The sequence below is a fragment of the Micropterus dolomieu genome, linkage group LG22, assembly GCF_021292245.1.
Source record: "Micropterus dolomieu isolate WLL.071019.BEF.003 ecotype Adirondacks linkage group LG22, ASM2129224v1, whole genome shotgun sequence".
NCBI lineage: Eukaryota > Metazoa > Chordata > Actinopteri > Centrarchiformes > Centrarchidae > Micropterus > Micropterus dolomieu.
Genome location: NC_060171.1, coordinates 2,890,866 through 2,905,868, shown reverse-complemented (window position 1 = coordinate 2,905,868; position 15,003 = coordinate 2,890,866). Strand labels below are relative to the sequence as shown.

The 15,003-nt window shown below is 46.9% G+C and overlaps 1 protein-coding gene across 2 annotated transcripts in view; it reads right to left on the bottom strand.

Moving 5' to 3' along the window:
* LOC123962408 (cadherin EGF LAG seven-pass G-type receptor 1-like) overlaps positions 1 to 15,003 on the bottom strand; it is a 43,598-nt gene that overhangs the window by 5,469 nt on the left and 23,126 nt on the right. The window contains exons 8-28 of one of the 2 annotated variants that reach the window (XM_046038510.1): positions 13,375 to 13,500; positions 12,878 to 13,044; positions 12,530 to 12,715; positions 11,900 to 12,013; positions 11,473 to 11,647; positions 11,238 to 11,379; positions 9,550 to 9,682; positions 9,270 to 9,453; positions 8,748 to 8,849; positions 8,541 to 8,635; positions 7,203 to 7,412; positions 5,822 to 6,002; positions 5,543 to 5,671; positions 5,297 to 5,465; positions 4,570 to 4,725; positions 4,251 to 4,377; positions 3,783 to 4,146; positions 3,271 to 3,383; positions 3,088 to 3,167; positions 2,086 to 2,212; positions 762 to 884 (exon numbers count right to left, since the gene is read on the bottom strand). In XM_046038510.1, the coding sequence (XP_045894466.1) occupies positions 762 to 884; positions 2,086 to 2,212; positions 3,088 to 3,167; positions 3,271 to 3,383; positions 3,783 to 4,146; positions 4,251 to 4,377; positions 4,570 to 4,725; positions 5,297 to 5,465; positions 5,543 to 5,671; positions 5,822 to 6,002; positions 7,203 to 7,412; positions 8,541 to 8,635; positions 8,748 to 8,849; positions 9,270 to 9,453; positions 9,550 to 9,682; positions 11,238 to 11,379; positions 11,473 to 11,647; positions 11,900 to 12,013; positions 12,530 to 12,715; positions 12,878 to 13,044; positions 13,375 to 13,500 (3,203 nt within the window). The remainder of the gene's footprint in view (positions 1 to 761; positions 885 to 2,085; positions 2,213 to 3,087; positions 3,168 to 3,270; positions 3,384 to 3,782; positions 4,147 to 4,250; positions 4,378 to 4,569; positions 4,726 to 5,296; positions 5,466 to 5,542; positions 5,672 to 5,821; positions 6,003 to 7,202; positions 7,413 to 8,540; positions 8,636 to 8,747; positions 8,850 to 9,269; positions 9,454 to 9,549; positions 9,683 to 11,237; positions 11,380 to 11,472; positions 11,648 to 11,899; positions 12,014 to 12,529; positions 12,716 to 12,877; positions 13,045 to 13,374; positions 13,501 to 15,003) is intronic. The other variant, XM_046038511.1, reaches the window with a different exon arrangement.

Here is a 15,003-nt window from a genome sequence, read left to right as displayed (position 1 = left end):
TTTCTGGCTCTGAAACTGTGGGGTCTGGAACTATTGGGTCTGGATCTGTGGGGTCTGGAACTATTGGGTCTGGATCTGTGGGGCCTGGAGCTGTGGTTGGGGGCTTTGCATGTTTTTCTCTGACAATCGTTTGATTTGTTTCCTCATTTCACTCTTTTTTTTTTGAGGAGGCCTGTCTAAGAGCTTACATAGTGAATCAGAATTGTCAAGTCTTGCCTGCAGTCGACTGATCGTCTAATTATTTGTGTCGGTTCACAAAGAGCCTAACTTTACTTTGAACGTTAGCACTTGTTCTCCATCTCCCTTTGGTAGAACAGCAAAACATCAGTTCAAAGATAACATTAGCAGCCGGTTCTACGTGACGAACCCCCAGCAGAGAGAAACACACTTCCTGTTTGAGAGTTCCAGGTGAACCCGTTTGCTCATAAGTATGCAGATAATAAATAAATCAAATCACATAAGTAAATCACGCCTCCACGCCCCTCCCTTTAGACGACTTCACGCCACAGTGACAGGAATTGGAAACTTAAAACCCTTAACAGCGTAAAAAAAAAAAAGAATAAAACTGAACATTGTCACTGAACAACAAAAAATATCCAGATAAAATGAAATCATTCTTAATGCTTTATCAAAATAAAAGCGGACAGGTGGTGAAAATCTGTTGGTCACTAAACAAAACAGTAATTATTTAGTATTAGTATTTTTTCTACTGAAAATAGTTGATGACGAGTCTGTAATAAACGTAAAAGCATGTGACGTACAGTCAGGGCGGCAGCATGGTTGTTCCTGAGCTCTCTGCCGGACTTCTTCCTGATGAAAAGCTCCTTCAGGTTCCTCCTCAGCTCTCTGTTGAACACACAGTAGGAGAAAAAGAAGCAGACGCCCTGCGAGGCGCAGACGAGGTTAAAGGTCAGACCATCCTGAACAAACAGCAGTTTAAATCAACGTCACAAACCAGCAGACGAGCTGAAAGCGACTGTGGCGCTGCTTTAGATCAAGATAAACTTTATTGTCCCCTGATGGGAAATCCATCTACGCAAGGCTGCAGTAACTGTGGACCGCCAGCTGTGGTCTCACCGGGCCACCTGCTGCTTTACTTCAGAGTTCAGACAGTGTGGTGATTACTAAATATTCTCTCAGCCAATCACATCATTGATCTCCTCGCTCTGAAGCAGCAGAGCCAATCACAGTGCAGCATGATGACAGCTCAACAATTCAGGAAATAGTGTTGTCTGTTTCTCTCTTTAGTCAGATGCAGTGTTGGGCAAGTTACTCAGAAATTGTAATATATTACTAGTTACTTATTACTCCCTAAAAAAGTAATATTATTACTTATTACTGGGTGATAAAAGTAACTAGTTACGTTACTATATTACTTTCCAGTGTTTCCCACAGAATGAAAAAAAAAATTATCCAAATTACTGGCTAATTATGGGAAACACTGCTTTCCCTACCACCCCTCTTCACCCCCAAACAAAGCAGTCTCTCCCGACTAACTAAAATCATATCCATAACAGCAGCAAGGACTGTGGTGTTTACAGAGCATAGGGAGCAACGTTTCTTAACACCACCGGCTGAAATAAAAAGAATAAAGCAAGTAAATCCCATCCACTTTTAAACAGCGGTTTTACTGCACATGTTTATAAGAGCAGTATTCAGTAGTTACAAAACGTTACAATAACGGCACTCTCTCCCGACAAGTCCAAGCATCAGTGACAGCAGCTGCTGGACTTTTTTTCTGTAAGTTTCACGTTGCTGCTTAGCAGATGCTTCAATAAATCAGATGTAGAAATGTTCGCGGTTGAAAGCTTTTTGCTGGTTTACACTAGACGACAATGTTCTTTGCATCCGACTGTGACACAATAATGGCAGCAGCTACTTACAGCTGTAACGCCTCTCTCCCTCGTTCTCCATTCTTCCTTTACGGTTTGGCTCTCAGCGACATGAACAACAACAGTAATAAGTAACGCAGCGTTACTTGCCTTAGTAACTAGTAATAATATTACCATTTTAGAAAAGTAATTAATTACACTTTTTAGTTACTACCCAACACTGGTCACATGACAACAAAAAATTACTTTTTACCTGCAGGCAGCTCAAGGCGGAGAACAGGTAGTGGAAGGAAATGACATCACTGTTGACCGCCATCAGACCAGACAACCAGGAGGCGCTGAGGAGCAACACCAACAAGATGGCCGACCTCAGAGAGGAGCTGAAGGAGGAGAGAAGGAGACGACGACAGAAGGAGGAGGAGGAGGAGGAGAGAAGGAGAGGAGAAGAATAGAGGAGGAGTATGAGAGAAGGAAAGAATGAGAGGAATAGAGGACAGAAGGGGAGGAGAGGAGAGAGGGAGAGGAAGAGAGGACAGGAGAAGAGGAGAAGAGGACAGAAGGGGAGGAGGAGGAGGAGGAGGAGGAGAAGAATAGAGGAAGATGAGGAGGAGAGAAGGAAAGAATGAGAGGAAGAGAGGACAGGAGAAGAGGAGGAGAAGAGGACAGAAGGGGAAGAGGAGAGGAGAGAGGGAGAGGAAGAGAGGACAGGAGAAGAGGACAGAAGGGGAGGAGGAGGAGAGGAGAAGAATAGAGGAGGATGAGGAGGAGAGAAGGAAAGAATGAGAGGAAGAGAGGACAGGAGAAGAGGAGGAGGAGAGGACAGAAGGGGAAGAGGAGAGGAGAGAGGGAGAGGAAGAGAGGACAGGAGAAGAGGACAGAAGGGGAGGAGGAGGAGGAGAGGAGGAGAGGAGAAGAATAGAGGAGGAGGAGGAGGAGAGAAGGAAAGAATGAGAGGAAGAGAGGACAGGAGAAGAGGAGGAGGACAGGACAGAAGGGGAAGAGGAGAGGAGAGGAGAGAGGGAGAGGAAGAGAGGACAGGAGAAGAGGAGAAGAGGACAGAAGGGGAGGAAGAGAGGAGAAGTATAGAGGAGGAGGAGGAGAGAAGGAAAGAATGAGAGGAAGAGAGGACAGGAGAAGAGGAGGAGGAGAGGACAGAAGGAGAGGAGGAGAGAGGGAGAGGAGGCGAGGAGGAGGAGTCTAACCTCAGTGATCTGCTGGTTCACAAACAGATTAAAGTTTGAAACATGAAACTGACCTGAGAGCAGCCGTCTCAGCGATCAGCTGTTTCTTTCCTACGGACTGTTTGACAGCCAGGACAAACATAACCATGGTAACCTGACAAAGACACGACCAATCAGAAACCAGACCTGCATCCTTAAAACACCTGCAATAAAAAGACTCTGAAATGTCCCAGCATGCACCCTGAGAGCAGACAGACCGTGAGGACAGCAGAGACGGGTCCAGCGACGGTCCACAGTACAGAGTCCTGAACAGACAGCCAGCAGAACTCTGAGCTCCCAAAACCACCAGGATCCAGACCCACAGAGAGACCTGCAGGAGGACCAGGAGCAATGATGAACCATGTTAGTTTATGATGCAGGTGAACTCTGTGTCCTCTACCGGGTGTTGGACATTGTGTCAGGCAGCCATGTTGGATCTGTTCTATTAAAGTGAAAGTGGGGACATTTTTGGAAAGTGGGGACATTTATGGAAAGTGGGGACATTTATGGAAAGTGGGGACATTTATGGAAAGCGGGACCATTTATGGAAAGCGGGACCATTTATGGAAAGCGGGACATTTATGGAAAGCGGGACATTTATGGAAAGTGGGGACATTTATGGAAAGCGGGACATTTGCGGGAAAGTTGCTGTTTTCATAACATGTATAATGTATTCTAGACTTTCAAAACTGCAGAAAGGGATTCCAGGTTTTCCAGGATGTCTTCTCACCTGTGATGGCAGCAGGGATGCCCCAGCCAATAGCGTAGTAGAAGGTCATGTGGCGGTGGTTGATGTTGCGGGTCTCGGTCAACATGCGGTAGACGTGCAGCTCCTCCACCAGCATCCAGCAGAACGAACACATGCAGCAGTAATGCAGCAAGATGGCTGCCAGCTTGCACACGGACTGGTTCTGTGTTCGGTCGATGGACAGCAGGAAGACAAGCTGTGACAGGAAGACGGAGGTCACCTGGTTCAGGTGGATGTTGTGCAGGTTGGATTGCAGGTCAGTGAGGCCGAGGAGGAGGACGAAGGTGATGAGGAGGAGGAGCAGCGAGGAGGAGAGGGAGGTGAAGGTGAGGCGCTTCAGAGGTAGCTGACAACAAAAACAGACAACTTTATTTACAGTTCAGACCAGTTTAATTTTATTCAGGTGTTGGGGTGGAAACGGCTTCCTGTCTCAGGTGGGCGTGGTCCTACCTCTCTCCTGGAGACATCCATCACCACGGCAACACTGGACGCCTGAACGCAGCGACAGGTGACGTGAGTTTCATTCCTTCCGATGAGATCACAACCTGCAGAAGACCAGCCACAAGACCCGTTCACCCTGGAACACCAGAGAAATTGTTAGCCTAGCTTAGCACAATGACTACTGCTGTGTACACTGCGTACTCTCAACTTTTTGGCCGTTATGAGTGCACCATCCGGGTACCCATAGTGCACTGCAAGTAAGGGCGCGAATTGAGACACAGCATGGAAGAAGGAAACTTTTAGCCTAGCTTGGCTTCGAGTGGCTCACCCTGCTGAGTGACTCCAGATGACACATCGCGGCCTCGCTCGGCCCTCGCTCTCCAGTAGGCGGAGATGCAGGGTGATGGGGCGGGGCCAGGACACACCTTCGCCGGACATTACCATGGTGACAACAGGTGTTTTGATGACGGGCTGACTCGCCGCTCTGAACAGAACGACAGATAAGAAACAACAACAACAATAAAACGTGTTTTTGCAGCGGTGCTCATTTTAATTGTTGCTTTTGTCAGCGGGCTCTTCTCATTTCTGCATTTCCTCCGTCCTGCATGTGACCCAGAAATCGTCCTCAGAGCGTCATCTTAAAGGACGTTTCTAAAACGCACCTCGAGGAGCGTTCAGCACTGACCTGCTGGTCATGTGGTCACACAGTTGGATGATGAAACGATGACCTCATCAGGGCTGAAATGACCTACTGTTTACAGCCAATCAGAAGCCTGGGAGGGACTTACTGTTTCTGTGTGGTGATGATGCTGTAATGTTTATTAGACCTGGAGATGTTTCTGCATGTCATGATGCTGACAGACATGTTTCTGGATCTGGTGCTGACATCTGCTGACAGACATCACAGCTGGAGCAGAACAGATGCTGCAGCTCAGCTACATGTCATGCTTAACTGCTAAGAGGAGGTGCCTAGGAGGCGAGGAGGTGCCTAGGAGGCGAGGAGATTACAAACAGAGAAATGTGTTTCTGTAAAGCCTTGTGGGCTTTGTTGTCACCTTGGGCTCTGGGGCAGCAGATCTCCCAGAGTTCTGTAGACGATCACCACAGCAACCAGTGGCGAGCTCCAGGCTTCCGTGTGACGCCTCTTTTTAATGGACGAATCAGACGGAGGCAACATAGTCTGACTCACATCACCAGGCCGTTCAGCTGGCGTCTCCATGGAAACTACAGAAAAGAACATTTCTGTTTGACTGTTGATCATGAAATTAAAAACTTTTTTTCCCATTGACAGTTTGTGATACCTGGCACAGTTTTAAAGTCATCATGTGAAATGACGTCGACGGCTGCCTGGAGGTCAACAGGAAGTTCAGTCTGGATGTCAGAGAGGCGGGGCTTCATCCTGCTGCCGTCCAGGAAGTCCACCGAGAAAACTAAAGACACACAGGACAGATAACAGGAAGGTTTAACCAATCTAAAGATGGACTTTATGTAACCATTCTGTTTTATTTATGTACCTGCTATTATCTTTACAGAGATGTTACTACCGCCTGTGATATTAAGATGTAGAAGTGCAGACTCACTGATGTTTGGCGTTCGGATGATAAAGGGCTTCAGGTAGGTCTTTCTCATGTTCTCTGCCAGAGTTTGGGCATAAAGCTCAAAGTTCGTCAGCAGACGTGAAGCTCCGCCCTCTGACCTTTGAACCTGATGCTGCAGCTCGCCGCTCCGCTCCAAAAGGACGCTACCGGCCTGAACGATATTCTACACACAGTAGTTATTCACTGATGATCAGACTGATCAGAATATGGATCAGGTTCAAACTGTTTCTGAACTTATACAAATGATTCCAACACATCTTAGTTTGCAGAAAACACTAGAGGAACTGGACGTGAATAAATCTGCATTAAAACATTCAAGTCTTTAAAGGTCCAGAGTGTAATATTTAGCAGAAAGAAACGCAATATAATCAGAATCAAGGAGCTTTCCATAACATAACATAGCTTTCCTAATATCCATAACTATGTTTTCAGTGGGGTATAAAGACCTTACATAATGAATGTAGCTTCTCCTACTCGCTTGCAAAGGGAGGGGTGAGCGGTGGCTGAGCTGTTGGTTGCAATTAGCACCTTCACCACTAGATGCCACTAAAACCAACACACTGAACCTTTAACTGTAAGTGTTTAAATTAGTCAGTTTTCAAGCCACATTAGCAGAGTGGCTCTATGGATATCTTTCTACCTGTCTGTCTGTACCTCTGTCTGTCCTCCACGTTGGTTCAGACTGAAACATATCAGCAGCTCTTGGATGGATTGTGATGAAATGTGGTTCAGACCTTCATGTTTCCCTCAGGATGAACTGGAATAACTTTTATGATCCTCTGAGTTTCCTCTAGCACCATCATCAGATCAACGTGTTAACGTGTCCAAAACTTTGCTTTATGAACAAACATCTGCAGGACTAATGACGTTCCCATCAGCCTCAGCTGCACGCTGTGTTTACTGCTGATCTTTGCGTGCTAATGCGCTAAACTAAGATGATGAACCTGCCAAACATCAGCACGTTAGCGTTGTCATTGTGAGCATGTTAGCATGCTGCATTAATGCAGCCACACAGACTGTGACAGTCAGTCTCTCGGTGCCTCTTTTCTGGTTCCCCCGGTCCTACATTGACATTTTCCATCAGTCTACCACATGTCTTTGGACTTTCCCTCTTTTCCACCTCACCTGACTGCCCCACCTATTTACACACCTGTTCCCACTTCTCTTATCAGCCCTGCACTTACCTGACCTTCCCTGCTCACCTGTTCCCACTCTGCCTCGTCAGCCCTGCAGTCCTAAACCAGGTGTTTCCGCTCCCCTTGCCAGATTGTCCTTAGTTATGTTGTTGTGTGCAGTGTGTAAATAAAGGATTGATTGATTGTAAAGCTAAATACATAAATGAAATATAAGAACAAAGGCTTACCTGGTGGAAGTGGCGGTCCTGTGTGGCAGCCATGTTGAAGCCGTGTTGTTGGCTCTCGTACTGTAGCAACAGACTCAGCAGGCTGAACGCCGTCTGCAGGTCACCGCCGTGAAGAGTTGCCTTCTCATTGGTCGCTTCTCGCAGCATCACAGCTATCCTCCGCGACCTCTCACCATCTAACCGTGACCCGTTTCTCTGAAGCTCCTCCTCCTGAGAGGTCAAAGGTGAGATCAGAACTGAATCCATGTGGGTCATAAAAACTAAACACTGACTTTATTTCACACCTCGTTAGATTTGATTTTACCAGCAAGTAAAGTAAAATGAAGTGCAGTACAGTGTAGTACCTGGTGGAGGCGTGTGAAGCTCAGTGAGGTAAAGTAAAGTAAAATTAAGCGCAGTACAGTGTAGTACCTGGTGGAGGCGTGTGAAGCTCAGTGAGGTAAAGTAAAGTAAAGTGCAGTACAGTGTAGTACCTGGTGGAGGCGTGTGAAGCTCAGTGAGGTAAAGTAAAGTAAAATGAAGCGCAGTACAGTGTAGTACCTGGTGGAGGCGTGTGAAGCTCAGTGAGGTAAAGTAAAGTAAAATTAAGCGCAGTACAGTGTAGTACCTGGTGGAGGCGTGTGAAGCTCAGTGAGGTAAAGTAAAGTAAAGTGCAGTACAGTGTAGTACCTGGTGGAGGCGTGTGAAGCTCAGTGAGGTAAAGTAAAGTAAAATGAAGCGCAGTACAGTGTAGTACCTGGTGGAGGCGTGTGAAGCTCAGTGAGGTAAAGTAAAGTAAAATTAAGCGCAGTACAGTGTAGTACCTGGTGGAGGCGTGTGAAGCTCAGTGAGGTAAAGTAAAATAAAGTGCAGTACAGTGTAGTACCTGGTGGAGGCGTGTGAAGCTCAGTGAGGTAAAGTAAAGTAAAATGAAGCGCAGTACAGTGTAGTACCTGGTGGAGGCGTGTGAAGCTCAGTGAGGTAAAGTAAAGTAAAATTAAGCGCAGTACAGTGTAGTACCTGGTGGAGGCGTGTGAAGCTCAGTGAGGTAAAGTAAAGTAAAGTGCAGTACAGTGTAGTACCTGGTGGAGGCGTGTGAAGCTCAGTGAGGTAAAGTAAAGTAAAATGAAGTGCAGTACAGTGTAGTACCTGGTAGTGGAGGTGTCTGAAGCTCAGTGAGGTAAAGTAAAGTAAAATGAAGTGCAGTACAGTGTAGTACCTGGTAGTGGAGGTGTCTGAAGCTCAGTGAGGTAAAGTAAAGTAAAATGAAGCGCAGTACAGTGTAGTACCTGGTAGTGGAGGCGTGTGAAGCTCAGTGAGGTAAAGTAAAGTAAAATGAAGCGCAGTACAGTGTAGTACCTGGTAGTGCAGGTGTCTGAAGCTCAGTGAAGTGCAGTTGAAGAGAAGGGGGCGAAGCCAGCCGTTTTGCTCGTCACAGTGACGTACTGCAGTACCTGCAGAGGTGGGGAGGAGTGAGATAACAGAGCTTCTGATTGGTCAGTTTGAATGTAAACATTTTATAGTAATAAACAGTATATGTGTGTAAGTATATGTACATGTGTGTACCTGTGGAGCCTCGGGGACACCTCACAGCTGCAGGTTGATTAAATTTGGTCCTCGGCCACCAGAGTCCTGATTCAAACACCCTCGGACAGACGTCATACACAACTGAAAGATAAATGGGGGGAAGGAGGGAGGACGCAGGCAAGAACAGGGAGGGCAAGGGGGCAAAGAAGGAGGCACAAAAGGAGCTCAATGAGGAGATAGGGAAAGATTCAAGAAAGGAAACAAGGAGCTAGACAAGAAGTCAGGGAAGGAGTCAGGATAGGGGGAAGGAAGCAACAAAGGAGGGAGGGGAAAAAAGAGGATATGGGGAAATAAGCAGGAAGGAAAGGAGCCAGGGAAGGAGGGAAGCAGGAAAGTGTCAGGCAAAAAGCCAAGGAGGCCGGAAAAAGAGACAGGAAAGAAAGCCAAGAAAGACAAAAGGAGACAAAGAAGGAGACATGGAGCTGAGTAAGTGACTAAGCAGCTTCTGTGGTCAGATAAGACCACAGTGGATGTGGTCAAGCATTAAAGCCTTGTTCGTACCCACACAGCCTCTGGATGTGACCTCGGCGTACGGGTTGTCGCAGGTGTTGCACTGACGTCCGATCACACCTGTCCTGCAGAGACACTGACCGGTCTGAGTGTCACAGGTCCGAGACACAGAGCCCAGCTGGAAACAGTCACAGGGGAGGCAAAAGTCTCCGCCGTGTGGACGGAAATAATTCTCCTGAAAAGACAAGTTCCATCTGAAAACACAGTTGCTGCACTGTAGCTTTGTGTTTCTGTACAGAATCTATGTCTGTGTATTTTTGTCTCTTTTTACCTTACAGCGGCACTCTCCTGAAGTCTTGTTACAGTCTCTGTCGAATCCTTTAGAAACATCACAGTTACAGGGACCACAGACTGGACCCCCCCACCAGCCCCGAGCGCACGGCAAGTCTGATCTGAAATCACCACTAAACGATCAACACAAGATCAAATCAAGGGCAGCTGGACTTGGTTAAAGATACTCAAAGACATTAATCCAAGAGGCTTCTTCAGTTCTGACTGACTGGCAGGGAGCCCCAGCTATTTAACCTCTGTGGGGGTCATTATCCAGGTGATGTAGATCACTTAGTTCGTTAGTGCTCCTGGCTGCTATAATGACTGCATGTGAACAAGGAGGTCACATCATAGGACATCATGGTTTCATCTGGGTCCAGTTTGAGTCTTCAAATTTTGATCACAAAGTCTATGGAGTACTGGATCTGATGAGGCGTGTTGCCAACCAAGAGGGCTGGAACAGAAGACAAATGTTTGTTAATGTCGTAGGTGACCGAGTTGATGCTGCTGATAATGGACCTTAGGGGGGCTCCTCCGTCATGTATCTTGGGTAGTCCGTATATACATAAAATGGCTTCGCCAGGATACAAACGATAATACTGATCACAGGTGATGATGTTTTCTTTCTGTAGCTGTTGATGACATTCTATGGCCTTTTTCTTGTATCCACTGGTGGGGTCTCGCCTCAGTGTCTTATGTGTTAGTATCACTGAGTAGTGTGTTGATCGAGGCCTGGTAGTCCGCTGTATTTAGGACCGCCGTGCATCTTCCTTTATAAGCAGGTACAAATAGTGATGTTTTGATCATTGCCTGTATGGTGAGGTTGGACGGAGCTGTTAAGTTGATTCTGTTGCTGTGATGACGTCCACTACTCTTGCTCTGGATGGATAAATTCCCTATCTGACAGGTTGCAGTGTGGAGTTATCTCCCTTATTCCTCCAGGTCAGTTCTTCTGTTTTTTGCATTGCTGACTCCTGACTGTAGGTTTTGGAAGTCCGTCATCTTGGTGTGTCGAAATAGCTGTGCTTCCTTGATGAAATCAGTGACCTTTTCCCTGAACTGTACTGGGGAGATGTGTTTCCAGTTTGTGGTGTAAGCTGTCAGTATCATTATTCTGGGATTCAGTGGTGAAGTGGATCTGTCTCATTCTCTTATTCAATAGCCGGTATTGTACCTTTTCCAGGATCATTCCAGCTCTGCGTCCTTTCACCGAGGAGCCTAGATCTAGGCTGTTTGGTATGAGTCTATGTTGTTGGCATCTCTGGTTAAACCCTAGGTTGTTTCTGTAGTCTGCAGTTTTCCTGCACTCCATTCTGAGGGTGTTCATCCCAAAATGCTTAGCAAGATGTCTGTGAAGGTTCTCAGTCATCCAGGTCATAGTGACGACAGTCGACCACATCGTCTGTCATCACAGCAACCAGGAGCACTAACGAACCAAGTATCCATCACCTGGATAACAACCCCACAGAGCGACTGTTGGGGATTCCCTGCCAGTCAGTCAGAACTGAAGAAACCTCTCGGATGAGAGGCGAAACGTCTTCGAGTATCTTCAACCAAGTCCAGCTGCCCTTGGTTTTAACCCTCCTGGAGGACTGAGAACCTTCACGGACACTGATGCTGATGATATCTCCAGGTGTTCTACTGACAAACTGAAAGTCAGTCATCAATCATATCAAACATCTGACCTACCTGTACTGACAGTAGTCTCCATGATAACGGTCTCCACAGTGACAGCTGTATCCGTGGGCGGAGCTCGGCTGGTGGACGCAGGTGGAGTTGTTCTGGCACGGGTTTAAGAGACAAGCGTCCACGCAGTCTCTCCCAAAGAATCCTGTGAAATAAAGGACCGTGACACTGTTCCATTACCTAATCAATCAATCAATCAATCAATATGTTCACCATTAATCAGGCTGGTAATGATCACCTGGCAGGCAGATACAGGCGTGACCTTTCCAGAGGTCTTTACAGTGACTGTGCGGCGGACAGACGGCGTCTCTGCAGGAGTCAGCCACGTCACATCCGTCCTCCACTCCGACCTTCTGGCCCCCCCGCAGGTCAACATTAGCCAGCTTCATGGACGTTTGACCCATCCTTATACCCTGAGGAGGTATTGATCTGTGATAATCAACATCACAGCTGGAACCTTGATTTAGTAAATTATAAAATGAGTTCGGTCTTAAATCTTGGACGGAATGATGCGATTGTCAGCAGGAGTCATGTACGGGACACCTGACATGAGTCTGTAAGGTAATATTTATAACAGCTGGCTGAAAACATGAGCTTTGAAGTCGATAACGTCTTCATCAGGCTGAAGATTACTAGCAGAACAGGTCCAGAAGCAAGAGTCTCACCTGGATGCAGCCTCTCCATCCGTTCACCACCGAGCCATTCTTCTTCATCAATCCTCCAACAAACAGACTCTTCAGTCTGAGACCCGGCAGCTCGTTACCGATCTCCACCGTCCGCTGCACGACAGGAAACAGTTAAACCAACGCTAAGAAACATGTCATGTCATCATCAGGAGGTTTTCAAACCAAACGATCTTTGATTGAACAGAAACAGAATACCGTTGTCTCATAGAGGATTAGTTCATTACACTGGTTTTTACTTTGCGGAGTGCCACAGGGAACCTGTACGGAGCCATTCACTGTCTAATAACAAACTATTTTTAAAGGGTTTATATTTGTGACTACGGGCTATTAACAGTTAATTCTTTATAGATCAGTTAGAAACCATTAATGAGCTAACTTTTGGTGTCCTGGTTGTGTTTACTCTACTCCAGCGGGACACCTGCTTTGTCTTTCCAGCTCTTTAATTCATAATAACTATCAACTGCAGGCTGTTGTCATTAAACTGGATGTGTTAGGTGTACCTAATAAACTGGTCTCAGTGCATCTTGTTCCTCACTAACAGGTCCTCCTGTACAGAGACTGCAGCAGATTAGTCTTTTAACTGAGTTTCGAGTTTTTCAGTGTCAGTACCTGAAACAAGCCGTAGTCCAAAGACACCTCAGCCATGTATTCGACGTCCTTTCCGTCTTTGCTGCTCTTCAGCTCCATCAGGACATGGTGCCACTCTCCGTCATCGACTCGAGTCTGATGGAAGTCCAGCAGAGCGACTCGCTTTACACCCACAAACACCTGGAAACTCAGGTGACTGCTGCTGAGCTGGGAGAGGACAGGTAGACTGTTTTTTAACCAACTGAGAGCCGAAGAAGAAGAATTCACCAGAACAGACACAACAAAACCCAAAGACCTGATGTTCTGAAATCTTTACATCAGGGTCAGAGAGACGAGATTCAGATGAAGTTCAGTTCACCGTCTCCTCACCAGCAGATGGATCCTGGATGATTCTCCAGCGTCGGCCTTCAGTAGGGTTCCAGCTCTGTGTCTCGTCCGGAACATCAGACCCAGGTACCACGGCACGCTAATGGTCACTTCTGGCTCCGCCCACCATACCAACGCCTTGCCGTTAAACTTCAGGGGGGACGGCATGACTATAGACACGTTAAAGACACGTTAAAGGTAAACTTCAGAGGGAGACTTCTCTGCACTGAGCTCCTCTCCCTCTCCATCTTAAGCCCACAACCTACGCTCCTAAGGAACGCAGGAAACGTGTGGCAGCCATCTTGCGTATGCGAACGCGTAATTAAAAGTAAGTATATCCAGGGCTTTATCCCATTAATGCATGTTACTAACTCGATGTCCAGTCAGACAGCAGCTAGCGTGACAAGGGTAAACATGATGAAGGCCATGTGAGAGAGCTGAAAGCTCTGTAGGTGGGAGCTGAAGTCTGAACTGGATCGGACTTCAATACTCGAGCTCACCGTGTTCACAGTTCTGTCCTCCGAAGCCCAGTGGACACTGACAGCTGTAAGAGCTCCACCTGTTCACACAGACTCCTCCATTCAGACAGAACGTCCTGCTGCAGAAGTCCTGCTTCACCAAACACCCTGAAACAGGCAGGCAACAGGCAGAAAACAGGCAGTAAAAAGGCAGTCAAACTGTCAGCAAACAGGCCATAAACAGGCAGTCAGAAGGAAGTTAAACAGGCAGTAAAACTGTCAGCAAACAGGCTGTAAACAGGCAGTCAGAAGGCAGTAAAACAGGCAGTCAAACTGTCAGCAAACAGGCCGTAAACAGGCAGTCAGAAGGAAGTAAAACAGGCAGTCAAACTGTCAGCACACAGGCCGTAAGCAGGCAGTCAGAAGGAAGTAAAACAGGCAGTAAAACTGTCAACACACAGGCCATAAACAGGCAGTCAGAAGGCAGTTAAACAGGCAGTCAAACAGGCAGTCAGAAGGCAGTTAAACAGGCAGTCAAACAGGCAGTCAAACTGTCAGCAAACAGGCCATAAACAGGCAGTCAGAAGGAAGTAAAACAGGCAGTAAAACTGTCAGCAAACAGGCCATAAACAGGCAGTCAGAAGGCAGTTAAACAGGCAGTCAAACAGGCAGTCAAACTGTCAGCAAACAGGCAGTCAGAATGAAGTAAAACAGGCAGTAAAACTGTCAACACACAGGCCATAAACAGGCAGTCAGAAGGCAGTTAAACAGGCAGTAAAACTGTCAGCAAACAGGCAGTCAGAAGGAAGTAAACAGGCAGTAAAACTGTCAGCAAACAGGCAGTAAACAGGCAGTCAGAAGGCAGCCAAACAGGCAGTCAGAAGGCAGTAAAACAGGCAGTAAAACTGTCAGCAAACAGGCAGTCAAACAGTCAGCAAACAGGCCGTAAACAGGCAGTCAGAATGAAGTAAAACAGGCAGTAAAACTGTCAACACACAGGCCATAAACAGGCAGTCAGAAGGCAGTTAAACAGGCAGTAAAACTGTCAGCAAACAGGCAGTCAGAAGGAAGTAAACAGGCAGTAAAACTGTCAGCAAACAGGCAGTAAACAGGCAGTCAAAAAGTCAGCAAACACGCAGTCAGAAGGAAGTAAAACAGGCAGGCAACAGTCGGAAAACAGGCAGCAAACAGGCAGTCAGAAGGAAGTAAAGCAGGCAGTAAAACTGTCAGCAAACAGGCAGTAAACAGGCAGTCAGAAGGCAGCCAAACAGGCAGTCAGAAGGCAGTAAAACAGGCAGTAAAACTGTCAGCAAACAGGCAGTCAAACAGTCAGCAAACAGGCCATAAACAGGCAGTCAGAAGGAAGTAAAACAGGCAGTAAAACTGTCAGCAAACAGGCCATAAACAGGCAGTCAGAAGGAAGTAAAACAGGCAGTCAAACTGTCAGCAAACAGGCCGTAAACAGGCAGTCAGAATGAAGTAAAACAGGCAGTAAAACTGTCAACACACAGGCCATAAACAGGCAGTCAGAAGGCAGCCAAACAGGCAGTCAGAAGGCAGTAAAACAGGCAGTAAAACTGTCAGCAAACAGGCAGTCAAACAGTCAGCAAACAGGCCGTAAACAGGCAGTCAGAAGGAAGTAAAACAGGCAGTAAAACTGTCAGCAAACAG